The sequence below is a fragment of the Podarcis muralis genome, chromosome 17, assembly GCF_964188315.1.
Source record: "Podarcis muralis chromosome 17, rPodMur119.hap1.1, whole genome shotgun sequence".
NCBI classification, from domain to species: Eukaryota; Metazoa; Chordata; class Lepidosauria; order Squamata; family Lacertidae; genus Podarcis; species Podarcis muralis.
Genome location: NC_135671.1, coordinates 31736498 through 31758093, shown reverse-complemented (window position 1 = coordinate 31758093; position 21596 = coordinate 31736498). Strand labels below are relative to the sequence as shown.

Genomic DNA, 21596 nt, shown 5'->3' with positions numbered 1-21596 from the left:
TTCTCTGCTTATTACAGCACCCGGCAGGCTTCTATAGCAGTGGAATTAGTCATGTCTTTGTAGGGTTTCCAGAGGTTAGGAAGCAGCATTTCAGCATAGCTTCCTTTCCACCACAGTAGCCCCTATGGGTTTTCTATTTGTAAAAGGAAGAATTTTGTCATTCTACATTTCAGCTTCCTAAACACAACAGAGAAAAGCTATTCAGTGCTGCCCTGGAAAACTCCTCCTACAGGGATTCTCCTCTCCGCAGCCATTTCACTCAAGGGCATAAAATCCCTGGAATCACAACAGTTTTGGCACAGCTAGGGTGAGATACAGCAATGACAAACCTAGACAGCATCTTAAAAAGCAGAGACATCACCTTGCCGACAAAGGTCCATATAGTTAAAGCTATGGTTTCCCCAGTAGTGATGTATGGAAGCGAGAGTTGGACCATAAAGAAGGCTGATTGCCAAAGAATTGATGCTTTTGAATTATGGTGCTGGAGGAGACTCTTGAGAGTCCCATGGACTGTAAGAAGATCCAACCTATCCATTCTTAAGGAAACCAGCCCTGAGTGCTCACTGGAAGGACAGATCCTGAAGCTGAGGCTCCAAGACTTTGGCCACCTCATGAGAAGAGAAGACTCTCTAGAAAACACCCTGATGTTGGGAAAGATGGAGGGCACAAGGAGAAGGGGACGACAGAGGACGAGATGGTTGGACAGTGTTCACAAGGCTACTAACATGAGTTTGACCAAACTGCGGGAGGCAGTGGAAGACAGGAGTGCCTGGCGTGCTCTGGTCCATGGGGTCAAGAAAAGTCGGACACGACTAAACGACTAAAGAACAACAAAATGTTTTTAAAGGCACATCTATGCTTATGCAGCAGAACCAACAGATAGGTTTTGAGTGATAATATTACATGTTTTATTTTAATTATCTCATATTTATTCCCATTTGATAACTTTTTTACAGCGGGGGTGGAGATGTAATGGGAAGTTGAGGGACTTGGACAGTTCCTTGGGGCTGTCGTTTTCAGTTCATGTGAAGGTTCTCAGAGGCTCCTCTGAAATCTAATCAATCAATCAATCAATCAATCAATCAATTGCCGCTTATCCGAAAATCTCAGGGCATACTGAGACTAAACGACTAAACAACAAGGGTGAGATGCAGAGGAGACTTAGAACCAGAAAATAGGGAGTTTACAAAATCATTTAGGACTGAACTCGTGGTGAGTGCAGTAGCCCTGGGGAGAATAGCCTGTCCTCTTTTAGGGGAGGAGAAAGATGAAGAGGGCACCACTATGCACAGTGCTCTCTGTGCAATCCCATCACCAAAGCCCGCAAGAGCCATTCCCCTATGCTATCTAATTGGAAAATGGATGCTTACCTTCCTCATGCAGCGAACAGGTGTGGTAATGCTGCCAGCTACCTGGGCTCAGGGATCTTATACCATTCCCGACAGCCGGCCAGCCTTACCCAAGCGATTTCCCCACGTTCGTGACAGATGCGACAGGCTGCCGTTTCTGCACCGCTAGCAAACCTGCTCTGTCAACGTGGGTGAGCTACCCAACCCCTCTGCTTGGAGGAATTCCCAGCGCTCTGACCTTGTTGACCTGCTGAGGGAGATCCCCTAAGCTCTCCAAGCAGGGATTTGGCAGTGTTCTGCTGGGAGGCACATTATTGACACAAGGAACCTAAACAAAGTAGGGCAACACATGAAGGCACGCAACCCTTTGGTATCTGGGGGTGGGGAAACCGAGGCAGCAGGGTAAGGGTTTCATTTCCTCAGCATCTCCAAAGTGGCAGAAATTATGCCTTGGGGATTCAGTCAGTGGAGAAGAAGAAAATGTTCTGTGTTTGCTGATGAAAGTGTCAACCATGTGCAGAGGATGGGGAGAAAGCACATTACAGTTGTACCTTGGAAGTTGAACGGAATCCATTACGGAAGTCCATTTGACTTCCAAAACGTTCGGAAACCAAAGCGCAACTCCTGCAGCCAATCGGGAGCTGCGGAAATCCATACGTTCGGCTTCCAAAAATAGTTCACAAACCGGAACAGTCACTTCCGGGTTTGCAGCATTCAGGAGTCAAAATGTTTGAGAACTAAGCTGTTTGAAAACCAATGTACGATTGTAGAGCTGACTCTTCCCCATTGTTTATTATTTATGGAATGAACTGAATAATGCTGAGGACTTAGAATTTAATTTAATTGGAAGTATAATTGCTCATATATCTTCAGTTGGAAGGCAGGATGAAAGGAGTCTGTGAACTTGCCAAGGAACTGATAAGGTTCTTTATTGAGTCATCTGCAGTTTGAAAGGCCACTCTTCTTCCCAGGCCGAGAAGAAAAATGGTGACATCAGATTATTTCTTGGGACAGAGTAACTTTTGCAGCCGTTGTTAAAGTAGCAAAACTATTGTGGGGGATGGAGCGATGCAGAATTTTCTGGAACAATGGGATATCAGCTCTGCCCAAGGCATGATGGAGAATAACAACAACCGGGGGAGAGAAAGACATAACATCTTACAAGGACAGGAAGAAACGCCACGGACAGAATAATTGCCACGCACAGGAAGAACAAGGATATAGTCTGAGTTCCTCACTTGGAGCTCTATAAATCATTTAATGTGTCAACACAAATAGAAGTTATTAATATTGGAGTTGTTGTATAAGGGATTATTATTATGACTGGAATGTAATGGAAATGAATAAGATTTTGGAACACAAAAATAAAGCAAATAATCAAGCCACCAATTCTAGCACGTGGGGGCCCATTTTATCTAAATTATCTAATTCTGTATTTGAACGATTGGTAATGATAATTGTATACATTGGTACCTCGTTTTGAGTCCGGGATCTGTTCTGGAGGCCCGGACACTCGGCGAAAGTGACGCTCAACAAAGCACCATTCTGAGCGCACACACGGAGCAGTTTTGCGCTTGTGCGCATGCACGAAGCATGATTTAGTGCTTCTGTGCATGCCCAAGCGGCAAACCCAGAAGTAACCCGTTCACCACAATGGACGGAAGACAGGGCAGACGTAAACGGAGGTACCACTGTAATAAATTGGTATTGTTATAATGAGGCTATTATTGGATTGTAATTGAAAACCACCAAAAATATTATTAAAAGAAAGAAAGAAAGAAAACACATTTGCTCACTCAATTACCTGCTCTATTCATCAGCATAGAAACATCTCTGTTTGAGTCCTAACCCAACAAACCCAGAGCAGCTAAGTGGCCTAACTTTCTTTCTAGCTTACAGATATTTTACTTCTAGATTAGGGAGAGAATGTTTTCCCTCAGCAACACAGCCCCGTGATTGTTAATGGAGGCCAACGTTTCTGTGCGCCATAGAGTCTCTTCTTGGACAACCATAGGCAACTGGTACCCCTGTGGATCTAGCCCCCAGAATCTCCAGGCTAGCCACTGATCCCCACTCAGCATCTCCAGACCTATGCAGTTGTGAACCACACCTGGAGTCCTGTGACAGGTTCTGGGCACCTCAATTTAACAAGGATATTAGGCAACCAATCAGTTGCCACAAACAGAACTTTAGTCCAATGTTGATTTGCTGGCCAGCACTGACACCAAAAATGACATAGCGATAGTGGAGGTCAGGTGCTGCAATTTAGTTAAGATCTGCGGGTAATTACCATGTTGCATCATATTTATTGCCTACATTTATATTTTGCCTTTCCTTCAAGGAGCTCAAGGCCATAAACATAGTTCTCTCCATTCCATTTTATTCCCACAACCCCCCTGGGGCTGGATGAGTGGTTATCTTCCAGTGAGCTTCATGCAGCTAAATCCAGATTTGCTTAAGGTGGAGAATCCCTAACAGACCAATGACTTATTGCCGGATGAGATAGATTGTTCCCTGAAAAAATTGTCCTTTTAGCCTTTTATTACTTAATTGCTTCCAGGTGTTATTACAATCAAGCAGTATCTAAAGCTTGCGAAACAAAATAAATAAATGTCAGAGTATTAATTGCAGGTAATGCCTGTTCCGGTCCGTCCAGATCTGAAAGAGTGGCATCATTCCTTTAAAGACTGTTACCATGTTAAGGTGCTCCCTGCAATGACCTAACTAAACTCCACCTACCTGCTTATCTAGGGATGACTGCAATTCCTCCGAGCTGATACCACACGGCTTCTGTTGTTCCGCACAGCAGCTAGCGCCATTTTGACGCTGAATGAAATACTGAATGCCAGTAATAGAAAGGGTAGCGGTTGGTTACATGCACGTAGCACATCGTTTCCCTCCTTTTAGGTGAGATTTCTGGTCTTGTCCAGTTTCCAGGTTTACAGATGTATAAGCCATTCTTTAATGTAGGGTACTATGAGGCAATAAGGCCAGATCAGGCTTTGCGGGTTAAGCTGTGTCGTAAGAATGGAAAAACACTGACCGTACGGGCAGAGGCCAGAAGTCAACAAAGGTAGAGGAATGCTGCCAAAAGTATTCGTGATTGAATGTATTGCCCTCGGCTGTACTTGAGGGACGATTCCAACAGATTCCACATGAAAAATGCTTATGTCCCTGTGGAGATGGCAGTACAGTGGTGCCTCGCAAGACGAAATTAATCCGTTCCACGAGTCTCTTCGTCTTGCGGTTTTTTCGTCTTGCGAAGCACGGCTATTAGCGGCTTAGCGGCTATTAGCGGCTTAGCGGCTATTAACGGCTTAGCGGCTTTAAGAAAAAGGAAACAAACTCGCAATAACTCGCAAGACGTTTCGTTTTGCGAAGCAAGCCCATAGGGAAATTCGTCTTGCGGAATGACTCAAAAAACGGAAAACCCTTTCGTCTAGCGAGTTTTTCGTCTTGCGAGGCATTCGTCTTGCGGGGCACCACTGTACCGAATTGGTGGCGCATACCCTTCTGGCTTGCACTCTTTATAAAGACTTGAGGAATGAGATTCTCACCCCTCTTTTATTGTCTGTTCCGGGTTGCCCAACCACTGCCACAGTGTCCTTTCTCTTGGCAGATCAAGATGAGCAGGTGACAGCAAAGGTTGTAAGGTTTTTAGCTGGGGCAATCAGAATAAGATCCACTATTTGACTATTGATTCAAAACCCTAAAATGTATTTTATGTTATTGACTTTTTATTCCTATTCTTTGTACAGTGGTACCTCGGGTTACATACGCTTCGGGTTACATATGCTTCAGGTTACAGACTCTGCTAGCCCAGAAATATTACCTCGGGTTAAGAACTTTGCTTCAGGATGAGAACAGAAATCATGCTCCGGTGGCATGGCAGCAGCGGGAGGCCCCATTAGCTAAAGTGGTGCTTCAGGTTAAGAACTGTTTCAGGTTAAGAACAGACCTCCAGAACGAATTAAGTACTTAACCCGAGGTACCACTGTATATCGTATTGTTGTTTTATTGCTATGGCTGATGGCCATAGCAAATAAAGAGCTGCAGGTGAGGCACTCCAGCTACCGGTATATCATTGTTCTTCCTCTGTGTGGCAATTATTCTGTCCGTGGCAAATAAAGATTCATTCATTCAAGAGTATTTGTGAAGCTGAAGGACCAAAATGTTGGGAGAACTGATACGGCATCATTTTAAAGGAATACTTAAAAAAAAAACCTGTTAGACCATTGCCAAGGCCCAAGGGAGCCAGGGGTGCAGCACAAATAGTAAGTTTCCAAGTGTTATGCAGGAGGGGTTTGAAAAGCCAAACTTCCCTCATCTATACAGCTGCAACAAGCAGAGAAGTCTTACTGTCGAGAGATTGGCCGCAGCCAGCAGGCTCCTAGCTATTTGCAAGGGCATTCTGGCAGGCAGGAAGAGGCCAATAAACATATAATTAGTGGAGAGATAAAAACAGAAATTGTCCCACTGTAGACATTCCAATGCCTCTTTCATTATGAAAGCTGCTTCTTCATTCCTGATCAGCTTCCTATTTTTGTAAACCTTTTTAGTCCCTATGAGGATGGAGCGATGGAGAAATTTCTGGAACAGCAATGGGATATCAACTCCGCCCAAGGCATGATTGAGAACAGCAACAACCAGGAAAAGATAGACATGACATTTTACAAGGACAGGAAGAAACACCGCGGACAGAATAATTGCCGCACACAGGAAGAACAAGGATATAGTTTGAGTGCCTCACTTGCAGCTCTATAAATCATTTAATGTTTCAACACAAATAGAAGTTATTAATACTGCAGCTGTTGTATAAGGGATTATTATTTTGACTGGAATGTAATTGAAATTAATAAGATTTTGGAATACAGAAATAAAGAAAAACATCAAACCATCAAATCTAGCATGCAGGGGGCCACCTAAATTATATAATTTGGTATAATTTGATATTGTTATAATGAGGCTATTATTCAACTGTAATTGTAAATTAATAAAAATTATTATCCCCCCCCCTAAAAAAAGAGGATACGGCCCCTTGCCCCATGATAGATAAGTTTTCATAAGAGGGTTTGGTGCCAATTTTCCAAAACCTGGCTGTAAGCCCGGCTGTAAGCTGCCTGATAGACCATTCTATTTGCTGATGTCCTCAAAGAATTCTAAGAGGTTGTTTTTTTTAAACAGATATTTATTAGAATTTTACAAAATGAAAAAAGAAAAAAGAAAAATACAAAATAAAAATAGATAAAAAACAATTCCATCTTTCCATCACTTTCTTTCATTTGCTTATTTCCCGGACCTCCTCACACCTCCTTTTTTGTATTCCAGTTCAATTTGTTAGTTCAGCAAATCCTTCCCCTCTTTGTTTATCCTAATCTTTAATCTTGAATAATGTGTAACATTAACTTTTGACTGCTAATACCCCGTTGTTTTTTTCATACTCCTTATAGCGTTATAGCGTTACAGCTAAAAACCACATAAGTTTCATCCAACATCATTTTAACATTCATTAATTTTACAATATTTCTGTAAGTAATCTTTAAATTTCTTCCAATCTTCTCCCACCGACTCTTCTCCCTGGTCTCGGATTCTGCTAGTCATTTCTGCCAGTTCCATGTAATCCATCACCTTCATCTGCCATTCTTCCAGAGTGGGTAGATCTTGTGTCTTCCAATACTTTGCAATAAGTATTCTTGCTGCTGTCGTGGCATACATAAAGAATTCGTATGTGTCTGGTCGATCGTCCCACCAATAAGAGCGGTCTGAGGCAGACCCCGAGGGTGAGCCCTCCGGGGAGCGTGTGTCTGGTGCCGGTTCCTCGTCCGAGGCGAACCCCTGGAACGTGCTGGCTGAAAGTGTGGGTGTGAAGAGCCAGTCGTCGAAATACTCGGCTGGCATGGGCCTGTGTGGGAAGAGGGCATGAAATTCTTCCTTGAGCAGAGGCTCCTCCAAGGCATAGTCCGGCACCCAACTGTTGGCACTGGCCGGGGTACCCTCTCTGGCTAGGAGATATTCTACTCCCTCTTCCCCCCATCTCTAGTCTAAAATCTCTGTGACCTCGTTGATGTGCCCCCCTCTTGGCGACCCTCCCTTTCTGGGCCCTTCTCTGAGCGGGTCTGGCGCTGTGCCTGGCTCCTGAAATCTATGAGGTGCTTTGTAGGGCGTGAGCACCGATCTATGGAACACCGGATGCATTCTGGAACCCTCCGGAAGTGCTAACCGGAAGGCCACTGGATTGACCTGTGCCTGGACTTGGTAAGGCCCTAGCTGCTTATGCCCTAGCTTCTTCTTCGCTAACTATCTGGTCGGCACTGCTTGCGCTGCTAACCAGACCCAGTCTCCCACCTGTATGTCTTCCCCAACTCTTCTGTGTCTGTCAGCCTGCAGTTTGTATGCGTGCTTTGCTAGTTCTAACTGCCTCCTGAGCTGTTCGTGGACTTCCTGCAACTCCGACGCTAAGGCTTCCGCTTACTGTCAGAGACTGCCTCCAGGTCCCAGCTCACAGAGGACCAACGCTAGCCAGCGGTAATATACAAAAGTCTTTATTAAAGTACATTATCCATTTTCAAACCCTAGCGTGCATCTCTACGTCTAGACACTAGACCGGCGAAGCTCCGTCTGAGTCTCCGCCCCCTGTACACCAGCTTAAGACTCTAGCCTTACTCCACCTTTTCCGTCTCTCCTTCCGCCTCTGGGTCCTACCACCCCCCGGGGTCCCTTCCTTCCTGGACGCTTCGGAGGCGGACCCCTCGGACTCTTCCCCCTCCCTTCGGCGGGCTTTAGGACCTGGCTCCCTTTCCGGGCTGCTCATTGCGCCACCCTCTTGTACATTTGAACTTGGCGCGCGCGCGCTGCCTCCGACCTTCCTTTTGACCGTTTCCTCGCTCTCTGATGCAGGCGTGGCTAACCCTGACTCATGTCCTTCCGCTGACGGAAAGCTGCCTGATGCCGATGCCTGGGACTCCTCCCCCCTACTGCTCTCCGGTGGGGAAGCTGGTCCCGATTTCCAACTGCTGCTCTCTGAGTCCCCTCTGGCCCCTCCTTCCTGGGGTGTTCCCTCTGGCAACCCCCTAGCTCTGACCACGGGAGCCCCTTTCTGTGAATCCTCCGATTCGCTGGAGAGACTTAGAGACCTCGGGCAGCTATCATCGCTAACTTCTCCCTCGGATTCCTCCCCCTCGGTCTCTAATTCCTCCCTTTCCTGTCCCTCTGCTCCTGAGCCCCTGACAGTATGTAAAGAATTCTAAGAGTTTGCTGACAGCCAAAGCAATTATTTTCCTCAGCCAAACTCTTCCTACATACTATTAGAACATCTCAATAACTTTTTCCATCAACTTAGGACTCGGCTATACAGCTGCAAATAAAACGTATTAAATGTGTTTTAAGTGCAATATCCATTGTGACACTAGATGGAGATGGTGAGCCTTATGGAAAATTCAATGTATTTTTAAAAACGCTATTTTAAAAATCATTTTCAGAATGGTTTTTTATGTGTGTGTAGATTCCACCTTACTTGGGGAAAAAGGTAAAGGTAAAGGACCCCTGGATGGTTAAGTCCAGTCAAAGACGACTATGGGGTGTGGCACTCATCTCGCTTTCAGGCCAAGAGAGGCGGCGTTTTTCCACAGACAGCTTTTCAGGTCATGTGGCCAGCATGACTAAGCCGCTTCTGGCACAACGGGACACCATGATGGAAACCAGAGCACACGGAAAATCCATTTACCTTCCTGTCACAGTAAAGTTTACCTTTAGCTGGGACAAAATTAGGCTGATATCATACCCTCCAACATTTCTCCAATGAAAGTAGAGGTGCCCTATTCCATGATAATAATAATAATAATAATAATAATAATAATAATAATAATAATTTTATTATTTATACCCCTCCCACCTAACTGGGTTGCCGCAGCCACTCTGAGCAGCTTCTAACATATATAAAAACATAATAAAACATTGAACATTAAAAAACATCCCTATACAGGGCTGCCTTCAGATATCTTCTGAAGGTTGTTGAGTTACTTATATCCTTGGCTTAGCAGGTCGCATAAGCCCATACCCTCCAACATTTCTCCGAGGAAAATAGGGGTGTCCTGAGGAAACGTGGGACATTTCAGGACCAAATCAGACACAGGGATGGCTTCTGTAAATCTAGGACTGTCCCTGGAAATTAAGGGCGCTAGGTGAGTCTGATCCAACAGGATTTTCTTATGTTCTTATGCCCGACATGAGACCTACAGGCAGCCAGATGCCACCCTCGTCAGCCCACTGCATGGCTCCAGCTTTGCGCCCTCAGGTTAAGAACTTAATTCGTTCTGAAGGTCCGTTCTTAACCTGAAGCACCACTTTAGCTAATGGGGCCTCCCGCTGTCGCCGCACCGCTGCTGTGTGATTTCTGTTCTCATCCTGAAGCAAAGTTCTTAACCCAAGGTACTATTTCTGGGTTAGCGGAGTCTGTAACCGGAAGCATCTGTAACCCGAGGTACCACTGTATTTATAATTTTCAAAATATAGTCTGGCCCCCCACAAGGTCTGTGGGACAGTGGACCAGCCCCCTGATGAAAATATTTGCTGACCCCTGATCCAGTGCTAGCATGAAGGAAAACATTAAACAGGTATTTGTCTCTTTGGCTGTCCCATAGCAATAATATCAGCTAGTTGGGAGACCTGACATTGAAAGGTCAACATTTCCAGTGTTTGGGGATCTTTTTGGCCACTAGGTTGCTGATAACTTTACGAGAAGACCGGTTTCAAATATCTCACTGTGAGATTAAAGGGAAGATTAAGTAAAAGTGGGGATTCCCTTTTGAAATACGTGTGTAAAGAACACCAAGAATAAAGAGGAAACAGAGGAATTTATTGCGGCACAATGTTGCTCCACTGAGTTCAATGGGGTTACTCCCGTTCCAAGTACAGAACTGTAACCTTAGGCAAATCAGATGTGACAGAAGCACAGTTTCAGAACAATGAATCAAAAACATAGAAAATTACAGAAAATAATTCTGATTACTGAAGCCTTAGAAGCCTACATAAGGACAGACATGAACAAATCTCAGTCAATTATATGGCCTAATTTAAATATTATTTTCTTCTTTTATTTTTTTTTAGACTGTGTCATAAGTAAAATAAAGTTTAGATGCTGAATGTTAAAGGAACCAATAACTGTTAAGCTTTAAAACATAGCTCAATTCTTGGAACAATAAGGTTTTCCCTACAAGAACAAACATTGATAATATATATTTACAGTATTTATCAGGATTAAAGATTGGACCAATATATGACTCCTGCATTAAGTATCCCGTGTGAATTGCAATTTGCTCAAGAAGAGTCACAAATGACTCAGCTGGGAGATCGGTTTTGGAGTTTATAGTCCCACTAGAGTAATGCTGGAGTTGGGTATATGGGCCAGATTGATTTCCTCGTTCCCCATCTTCTCCTCACAAAAACTCTGTGACATAAACATGAGGCTCATCCAGACTTACCTTGCATTGCATTTCCAGGCACAGATCCAGACTTTCCTGATCCTCCGCCGTGCATTTCCCCATGAAAACCCGCTCTTTCCCAAAGGAAATAGCAGTATTTTAGTTGTCTTGTGAAAAAGTCTATGGAGTCTATAAAGAGTCTGAAGGTAAACAAAGCACCTGGATCGGATGACCTTCTAACTAAACAGTGTAAGACTCTTATAGGTATTTCGCTTATTTCTAGGAATTAATCTATTAAATACATGTCTGCAACAACATCCCAGTTCCAAATACTTGGAATGAAGCAATGATTTAATTACTATATAAGAAAAAGGGAAACCCCACAATGACGAAATCCTCTAGCTGTACAATTGTCAAATCAGGTCAATAAGATCTTTATAATTAGTAAAGTTTACAAAGTAAACAAGCTAATAGGACACTGGGCTGTATTGCAGGCAGATTACTCCTATAGTAGCCCTATTCATTTGTTACTTGTGTGAAAGAGTAATGTGAGTACAAAAGACTGTGGGGCTTCTAGATGGCATAAAACATAAGAACCCTGCTGGATCAAGTCAGAGGCCCATCTAGTATTGCATCCTGTTCTCAGAGTGGCGAACCAGGTGCCTCTGGGAAGCCCACAAGCAGGTCCTGGGTGCAACAGACCTCTCCCCACTTGTGATTCCCAGCCACTGGTATTCAGAGGTATACTTATCACCATTGATGCATGGGGAATCCTACACAAGTACAACAGGCTCCCCACTGCAGACCAAACACATGGGAAGCCACAAGAAGCCGCATGACAACAGGGTCTAAATGGCTAGAGCTAAAGGTGTGCCTCTGCACCCCTTTGTATTTGCATTACCCCTTTGTGGAAGTAACAGATGCAGAAAAAGCCTTTGAGCGTGTCGAGTGGCAATGTTTATTTCAAAATGTTCAGCAGCCTCTCTAATGTAACAGCCACAAACCAATATAAACATGGCAGTAGACAGGCTTCTTTTCTTTTTTTACTTCGTATGCAATTAACTCTCAAACCAATTGCAACCTAAGTATTAGACAAACTTTAGACAGCTATAATTCAGAATTTCCTTGTATAAAAATGATTTGGTGATCTCTTTGAAAAACATGACAAAAGCAATCCCAGAGGTTTTGAATTTCATAGATCAATTAAGCAAAGTATCAGAGTATCACACTAATAAGAAGAAAAACCAAACTAATCTGGGGATGGGAACCCAAAATTGTTAAGTGCTGCAGTCTTAACTTTGACTAGAAAATACCTTTGTATTTGTGTAGCTTTGAATATGAATGATCTATGAACAAACACAGTTTCTTATTAGCTGTCCAGGATCCTTTCAGAACATTTTCTTAAATCAGCTGATTCCTTATTTACAAAAGTGAGTTTAATTTAAACTATCCTGATTAGGTAACATCGCAAAGGTAGGGGGATCAACTATTTCCCCATGTTTCTTTTTTAATTTCTGAAATGTTAGCATTAAGAAACTGGCAGAAAATATTGCCCCTAGGTTGGTTGCTAACTTTCCTTTTGTGAATAGAACAAAGTTCATGTTCTGGAACAGGACTTTCCATCTCCCCCTTTTCTCTGCAGCCTCCTGTGCCTCCATAAAAATCACTCATTCACAGGGTTGGCATCTTGCCAGGATTCTGCTTCAGTGTATTAGCCCTCATCCAGCCCATCACTGACTCCAGACACTGCCTCCAGCGGTCCACTGATTCAGATGTTACAGAGAATGAGCAGAGTATCATTAGCACACTGGTGACACCTTGCTCTAAATCTCCTAATGGCCTTTCTTAAAGGTTTCGAGGAGAGATTTAAAAGCTTTGGGGACAAGATTGGACGCTCAAGGACCTCAAAGCACAAATGCCAGAAGACCAACAGACACCAAAGCCGTTCTCTATCAATGGTCCAGAAGATAGGAGTGGAGACATTGAAATACAGTGCCACAAATTAGTGCCCACAGAGCCTGATACTGGAGGATGCCACGATTCATGTATCAGAAGCTGCTGAGAGATCAGGTAACAGAAACAGGGTCACATTCCCCCTGTTGTTATAAAGGTCATCCTTCAGGATGACTAAAGCCATTTTGGACCCCAAAGCAAGCCTAAAGCCAGACTGAAATGGGTCAAGATAATAGCATCTTCCAAGAATATGTTTCTCTTTACTTCTGAGTAAGTAAGGTAAAGGTAAAGGACCTCTGCACGGTTAAGTCCAGTCAAAGGTAACTATGGGGTTGCAGCGCTCATCTCTCTTCAGGCCAAGGGAGCCAGCATTTGTCCACAAACAGCTTTCCAGGTCATGTGGCCAGCATGACTAAGCTGCTTCTGCTGCAACGGAACACCATGACGGAAACCAGAGCACACGGAAATGCTGTTTACCTTCCTGTCGCAGCGGTACCTATTTATCTACTTGCACTGGCGTGCTTTTGAACTGCTAGGTTGGCAGGAGCTGGGATAGAGCAATGGGAGTTCACTCCGTCACGGGGATTTCAACCGCCGACCTTCTGATTGGCAAGCCCAAGAGGCTCAGTGGTTTAGACCACAGCGCCACCCGCGTCCCTTGTGAGTAAGTGATGATAACCTGACTCAAGACATCTAGGATCAGAGAGGAATGTTGCTTTTTCAGAGGTTGTGGTCAGCTATTGCGTTTATGTGACCTTTTGACTGAACATAGTGGTGAGCACTCTCATCTTGCTACAGAACAGCCTCTCACATGTAGACACCTGTACTCCCAGGAGCCATTGTGTACCTCACAGTGAGGGGTGTGGCCTCAGATGGGCTGGTGATTATGCCTTTGACCAATGGTTTCTCACAATTTCCTTTCCCCCACTCCTATTGGCCAGCCTGCCAACCACTCATTTGCCTTGAAATTTAGCGAGGTAGAGCTGGTTACTTCTGGGAGGTGTTGATGGGTGATGGACATGGCTACCCACAGGTAAGAGAAAATGAGGTTACCTCAGCATATAGATTTAAGAGGAAGGTGTGAGGATGAAGGGCAGAGAGGACAGCTCTGGAAATGGGTATTGGCCCATGAATTAGGCAAGACTCTTCTCAAACTTTATGATCTTTCATTGGCCGTTATGTTTTAGTCAAGAACTAGCACTGCCCAGTCCTTCAAGATGATCTGCTTTTGGGGTCTCAGTGGGTCTAGCCAAGCCACGTTCCTAGGCTGGCTTGCACAACCAAGATTCAGAGGTGGGCTTATCCCAGATTGAGAGCATACCTTTTGGAGTGTTTGGTATAAACCCGTTTGTTGACAATCTCCAATTATTTAGAGGGTATGTGTCCCCAGAATAACAAGCCTGGTTAAGCAGACATGCACTCCAATAATATTTATATGTGTGGAAGGTAGACCTTGACTGATAGATTTTCATACCCAGCATGTGCTATATTTGGGGTTTATGAAGGACTCTTCCTACGCAGTGAAACTGGTTTGTGGTTGGGTGCTAGACAACCCGGAACTGAGATCCCTCAGCAAGATTTTTGGAACTGTGATCAGATGCCTAGCCTGACGTTGTCTGTTTAAGCTGTTCTTTGCTGTTTTCCTTCCTGCTTCTCCGATGTGATAGAATGCAGGAGGATGAGTTGAATGGCTTTGAGTGCCTGCAGTGATGTGGAGTGTTATTGTCTGGATATCAAAACAATCATTGCACACATGAAGATTGCAGGCGATGGTTGTACCAGCAGCTGAGCTTGTCTTATGGCTCAGAACCACCAGCATGGAGCAGATCCCTTGGGATCCTATATAATGCACAATTCAAGGACTACCTACAAAAACATTGTAAATTGTATGAATGTTAAGAAAGATGCAAGAACGAAAATAACATGGCACCAGTAAGCTAGTTGAAAGGAATATGAGAACAGGCGAAATTGGAGAAAAAATTAAATTTTGGGTTAATATTACGTCTAAATTATATATTTAAACTTTTGGTTAAAGTAATTTATACTAGAGACATAATATTGGAAAAATACAAAATAAGAAATTGAAAAAAAGGGGATAATTTGCTGTCTAGAACTTTATAAATTTGGAACGCAGGAACGGGGGACGTGAGGAAGTCCAAAAAGGTGAAGAAAGTATGGTTATCAAGAAGTTGATTTTGACGTTGTATGTAATTTTTGTCTATTTCTTTTTCTTGTCTTTTTTCTTTTTGTCTATTGTATTTTGGGGATGGGTCTATATGTGTTTGGTGATAATGTTTAAAATCTTTAATAAATATTATATAAATATATATATATATAATGCACAATACACCCTACATAAAAAGCACTGGTGCCATTGAGTTTAGGAATAAGGTCCGGCTGCTATTCAAAGGTGGAGAAGCATGACACTGTTGTGACTGCTGGCATTGTGTATCTTGGGCACCATCTCGTTTAAAGGAGGACATTGCAAATGGAACATGGCCACATCTTTCCCCGAATAAGAGTTTTTATAACCTTATTGGTTGCAAGTAACATGCCTGTTACAATCCTGTCTCCCCAGCTTTACAAAGCAGCCCATTCAGACTAATGAAAACAAGAATGACGTTTTCATCCACATAATAATCACCACTGCTTAGCAAGGATTACCTGTGAGATTATAGTGAGAAGAGTTAAATGATCCTTATTTATAAAAGGATTTCCCAGTTTTTTCCTGTTTCCCAGCTCTCAGGGGTTACCATGACAAAACTCTAGCTTTAAACATCAATTGTTATAAATAAGATGCCTGACCAATCGCGATACAGGTGGATATTCAGTTTCGTACATGATTCTAAGCCTTCATTTGATATCCTACTTTCTTGTGGATACACAGTCAGATGTTGCTTTGGGTTGCAGTGTGATTCGTGTTGTCCTCACAGAACAGGTGCTTTCTGAGAAGTATAATTGAAGGCCAGAACCACCCTAGGAACAAACATTCTCAGAACATGAATGGTGATATTTCAAGTCAGTGGAAAACCCATTGCCTGGCTTAGCTTCGAAAAGCCAGCGTGTCTCGATTACTGCGACTCCTTTTTAGAGCCCGAGTCTTGCTAAGATGCCAGTCCTACACCATGCAGGATATCCTGTGCTTAATTGGAGAGGCGCTTGGGCAATCTGTTGGGGAGAAGCACTCCGCTCCCTTGAGAGGAACCAGGAGTTCACACCCAGAATTGGAAAATGTTTTGCCCATTGATACAGGTTGCTCAGAGAGAGGATGGCAGGCCTTGACATGACCTGGAGCTTTAAGCCAAATACTAAGTGTATATTTTTCAATGTCCGTGCCAGATGGTTTCTAGCGTCATGCAAGATAACAGTATTCTTTGGCAGTCATCTGTAAACATTGTAGCAGTGCACGCTGCCTTGAACTTTCATGCGTAATTGCAAAGATTTACATAATTGTACATTGAAAGAAGAGGATCGTTCTAGTACACAGTGACGTTAATCTAGGTCTTGCCCCTGTGCCAAAACAGCTCTCCTTGTCTCTTCAAGGAATTCCTCGCCCCCACTGAAGAAAATTCCTGAGCTAGTTTAAATCACCTAAGTGCTAAAGTCAAGGCTCCTGAAATAGGTAGTGGAAAAAGGCAAGCAAACTCACACTGAGTTTTGCAAGCTGTGGCTAGCTTCTCTCGCCACAGCTTGCCAAAGCGTCACTGGAAGGGGGTGTGCATTTGAAAGAGAGAAAAGAAACACAACAATCCAAGCTTAGGGGATCTGTGGCATCAGAAGTGCTGCCACATGAGCATGGACATAACCTGATTCTCCTGGATCAGGCCAGACCCCATATTTCTCCACCTTTAACGGTTGAGATGGATCATATGACACAAAATAAAGTTTAAGCACCTAAGAGCCCACTTGGATCAGTCCAATATCCTATCTAGTCCAGCATCCTCTGCCCCCCAAGTGCCAACCAGAAATACACACAGAGACCATGAGTGCAGCAGCCTGCACTATTGTTCCCCAATAACTCAGAGGCATGGGGTAATTAAACAAGTTATGGCCAATTCACAACATTTGTGAAATCAACAACAGTTTGAGCTCCTATTGTGAATGTTCCAACTTAGCGTTCATTTCATAATACATCAGGTTTGGGTTTTTTGTTGAGTTTTGTGGTATTTTATACATACATCTTTTTGTTGTTTTGTTGCTGTTAAACTATGACAGTTCTAATATCCACCCCTAAGCTTGGTTTCACCGCATCCATTTTTTTTTTATGAGAACCAACAAAGCACAACGTGTTAGAGCTGGAAAGAGCATCGCAAATGACTTGGCCCAGCTAGAATTGCTCTGTTATCCTTTATATAACACCAGGAATGTGCCTGGCTCTTGACATATAGTTTAAAAAAACAAAAGGCAAGTCCCTCACTTTGAGCACTCACAATCTACAATTTGACGGGAAGGAAGAGAGGAACCAAATAAAACCAGCCAATCAGGTGTTACCTAATAGACTCGTATTGCACTTTGAACAACCAAATGCTTCCTCTACCTTTGCAGTTTATGCTATTGATTCAGGGCAGGTCCACATAAGGGCATGATCTCAAGTTCAGCTGAGGGGTAAATTCACAGTTTGTCAACTGGAGATGTCTCCAAATAGCGAAGGCAAGGTTTAAGGTGCCTGGCCCAGCCCCAGCCTAGCAATATCCTTATGTGGGTCGCTTCTCCAGTCTTCAGGTAGTGGCTGAAAGCAGAGAAGCAGAAAGAAGGCCTTTCTTTTTCTTCTGCCCTGCCAACTATCAAACCAGTTCCAGATTCTGCCTCCCCCACTTCGCTCAGATTGCATAGAGCTTTCTGGTGCCAACTTAGCTGTAAAAGGTAAAGGTAAAAGACCCCTGACAGTTATGTCCAGTCGCGAACGACTCTGGGGTTGTGGCGTTCATCTCGCTTTACTGGCCGAGGGAGCCAACGTTCGTCCACAGACAGTTTTTCTGGGTCATGTGGCCAGCATGACTAAGCTGCTTCTGACAAAACCAGAGCAGCACACAGAAGCGCTGTTTACCTTCCCACCGGAGCAGTACCTATTTAACTACTTGCACTTTGATGTGCTTTCAAACTCCTAGGTTGGCAGGAGCAGGAACCAAGCGACGGGAGCTCACCCCCTAGCAGGGATTCGAACCACCGACCTTCTGATCGGCAAGCCATAGGCTCTGTGGTTTAACCCAGGGTGCCACCTGTGTCCATGGTATATGTATACAGGCTGTATATGGTATGAAGTTGTAAGTGAGACGGGGAGGGGAGGGAAGTGGAGGTAGGTTAAATATGCTCTCTGTTTCAGTTTTTGAAAATGCAAATAATTAAAAAAAAAAACCTCTGTGCCAAACTGTTGCAGTTGTTTTGCAGCGTTTTGCAGCAAAAACTCTGCATTTTGCTGCACCCCACCAACCAAGCAATCACTACGCCAACCCGAGGTCATAGCTATCACCTTGAAACCCAGCGTTGTCTGACTCATTCCAAGCCAGTGCCAAAGTGCAGCAACGGTTTTGCAGCAAAAACCAGACAATCGACTGTCATCCCTTCACTGACACCAGATGCTTTTCATCTGCTTGTGATTAGTCTATGCCCGCTCGCAGCTGCAGGATTAACAGAACTGCTTTCATTTCCCAGGGATAGTGGCAGAGGCACACTGAAACTTTGGAGCAGCTGCGTCAACTGCTTGGTGTTGGAATAAAACCCGATCCCCTCTGGGTGTCCTGCCGCTTGGGTTTCCCTGGAAGTGAAGGAAGGTGCCCAACCCAGGGCAGCCTTGGAATGCTGTCCAAACCCAACTTGTGCCACCTCTGTGGAAGCACAAAATGGTTGCTCCGCCACCAGGCCTCTTTCCCACCAGAGCCCCGGCCTCAGGGGAGAAGCAGCAGCACAGGACTCTCCGACCCGAAGCTCAGATATTAGACGTCTCCCATGATGCTTCAGTACTTCCCATGTCCTGCTCCGAGGAGGACCTCTCCTCTTCCTCCTCTCTGGTCTCCAACCCCCGCACAAGTCCTACTGCTAAGAGCATGAGTACATTCCCCATGCAGAGTGAGTCCTCCAAGTCCAGCTCCCTCACCGACGATGCCATCAGCTTGAAGACAGCCAGCAGCCTCAAGTCAGGACGCTTAGGCCCAAGCAAGGCCCAGTCGCAGAAGTCTTCCTCTCAGCTCCCTTGGCCTCCAAGCAGGAGTACAAGTGGCTGCATCCTCTCCCGTTCCCCAGAGGATTGGCCTCCTCGGCCCAGAACCCCACTTTGTGCAACGCAAGAGGCCGGCTGCTCCACGCCACCTGGCTCGCTAAAGTCTCCCTCCTCCTTGCCAGCACCCAGACCTCTTTGCCTTGGGGTGGGGGAAAGGCAGCCGAGGGGCAAGGAAGAGAACTTTGAGCAGCAGCTGTCCCACATGGAGGCCAGGCTGAAGGCTGTGCAGGAGCAGCAGGCGCTGTGGCTGCAGGAGCTGGTGCCGGCTGTGCGGCGCGTTCGCTCGGAGCTTGCCAACATCGGTCAGAGCCTGGGCAGGCTAGTGCAGATGTTTGAAGCTCAGGTGCCCGCCTGCCCACACTTCCATGCCACACAGGAGAAGGGAGCGGCCAAAGGTGAGGGCAGCAGAGCAGGAGGCAAGCACCTGTTCCACCCCACCTTCACCCATCGCCCCTGCCAGGAAATATAAAAGGAACCCCAGCCCTGTATGGACGCAGAGCAGTTTCCATTAAAAACAGAACAATGGTTTCAAAGTTGTTTTGTGTTGAGTGACACACTTACCCAATACAGTGGCACCTCTGGTTGCAAACGGGGTCCGTTCCAGAGGCCTGTTCGCAACATTAAAAGAATGCAACCCTCAGCAGCGCATCTGCGCGCACGCGGGTTGCGATTTGCCGCTTCTGCGCATACGCGTGATGTCATTTTGCGCTTCTGCGCATGCGTGAGCGACAAAACCCGGAAGTAACCCTTTCCAGTACTTCTGGGTCGCCACAGGACATAACCTGAAAGAACGTAACATGAAGCGGACGTAACATGAGGTATGACCATACCCTCATGCTGTGGGCAAGAGGAAAATGAGGAAGGGGGTACTAAAGGGATAAATGTAATGTTCTGCGCTCAGGTAGGAAGAAGCAGCTGCAGCAATACAATATTGGGGACACCTGGCTTGCCAGCAGTATATGCGGAAAGGATCCAGGGGTCTTAGTAGGCTGCAAGTTTAACATGAGTCAATAGTGTGGTGAAGCAGGAAAAATGCAAATGTTATTCTAGGCTGCATCAACAGAAGTATAGTGTCCAGATCAAGGGAAGTAATAGTACCACTCGATTCTGACTTGATTAGACAATACCTGGAGTCCTGTGTCCAGTTTTGGGCATCACAATTTAAGAAGGATATTAGCAAGCTGAAATGTGTGCAGCAGAGGAGGACCCAGGGGAGAAAGGGTCTAGAAACCAAGCCTTATAAGAAATGGTTGAGGGAGTTAGGTATGTTTAGCCTGGAAAAGAGGAAACTGAGAGGAGATCTGACATCCACCTTCAAATATTTAAAGGGCTTTTGCTGCCCAACTCCCCATGGGAATCTGAGTCCCCTAAGTCCATGATCGCTCAGAGGAGGAGGGATGGAGGCAGCATCCAGCAGAAAGCAAGGGAGATATTTATTTTTCTGTTGCAACAGAGTTCCTTTCCCTCCTTCCAAGGAGAGAGAGACCCTGAACAAAAGTGTGCAGGAACCTTTAAAGACCTTTGACATTGTGCAACCCCCTTAGTCAAAGACCACCCCAAAACCATCATACATACAACATAGGAGGCGGGTCTACAGCAGAAATCCTGTCTGCCAGGATACCTGATAATGGTCAATGGCTGCATTACCTGGCCAGCTTGGCCATTCTTTTGTGATGGGAAATACTTTAGTTCCTGAATCCAGGTCACAGGCTCACCCTATTCATACACAAATACAGTGGTACCTCGGGTTAAGTACTTAATTCATTCCGGAGGTCTGTTCTTAACCTGAAACTGTTCTTAACCTGAAGCACCACTTTAGCTAATGGGGCCTCCTGCTGCTGCCGTGCCGCCAGATCACCATTTCTGTTCTCATCCTGAAGCAAAGTTCTTAACCCGAGGTAATATTTCTGGGTTAGTGGAGTCTGTAACCTGAAGTGTCTGTAACCTGAAGCGTATGTAACATGAAGTATATGTAACCCGAGGTACCACTGTACATCCTTAAGACAGAATTTGTAAGCGAAAAGACGATGGGAAGGATTCTGCAGTGCTGGTTTTGGTTTTTGGTCTGGCTGGCCTATGCGCTCCTAGAAGTGGTAAAGGGTCTTCGATGTTTTCGAAGAAACGGTGCACAAGCAAGCCAGCCCTCAGGAAATTGTCTGTATTTGAAAGGGTCTGTTTAGATGAGAGCCCATCCTTAAAAGTCACTATAGCCCTATTTTGGGCCGTATCATGAGGGAGGAATTTTACCTTGATGATATTTTCTGCTGTCAAGAGGCCCCTGGTGACTATTCCGATTTTTGGGGGAATATTTACTTTTCTTTGAGCATATGAGGGTGACCTCTATTTGTGGGAAGTATTGTGAAGGCAAGTTTGTGATTATTTAACGTTAGCTTCCAACAAGTCTGTGTTGTTTTATCTTGATCCTTTTTTGTTATGTTTTTGTTATGTACACGGGATTTCTTTGCAATGTCTTTTTTAAAAATATATTTATTAGAGTTTAACAAATACAGAAAAAAGAAAAACACACAATAAAGGGTTAAAAAGTTTCAAAAATACATAACAAAAGAAAAAATACAATAAGAAAAAACACCAACAGTACATCAAAAAATTAAAAAACAAAAACATTTAAAAGGCAAAAACATTTAAAAAATAAAAAAT

General features: G+C 44.6%; 2 protein-coding genes across 4 annotated transcripts in view; one reads left to right on the top strand and one right to left on the bottom strand.

The window, feature by feature from the left end:
* Window positions 1-4221, bottom strand: part of PGLYRP2 (peptidoglycan recognition protein 2) — a 16751-nt gene extending 12530 nt beyond the window's left edge. The window contains exon 1 of one of the 3 annotated variants that reach the window (XM_077920962.1): window positions 4089-4221. The gene's annotated coding sequence lies outside the window, so the exon portion shown is untranslated. Of the gene's footprint in view, window positions 1-1370; window positions 1540-4088 lie in introns of those variants that run through there. The other 2 variants (XM_077920963.1, XM_028712425.2) reach the window with 2 other exon arrangements.
* LOC144325932 (uncharacterized) lies at window positions 4135-21596 on the top strand. Its single transcript, XM_077920964.1, has 2 exons — window positions 4135-4256; window positions 18374-21596. The coding sequence occupies exon 2, from the start codon at window positions 18562-18564 to the stop codon at window positions 19405-19407; it is 846 nt and encodes a 281-aa protein (XP_077777090.1). The 5' UTR covers window positions 4135-4256; window positions 18374-18561; the 3' UTR covers window positions 19408-21596.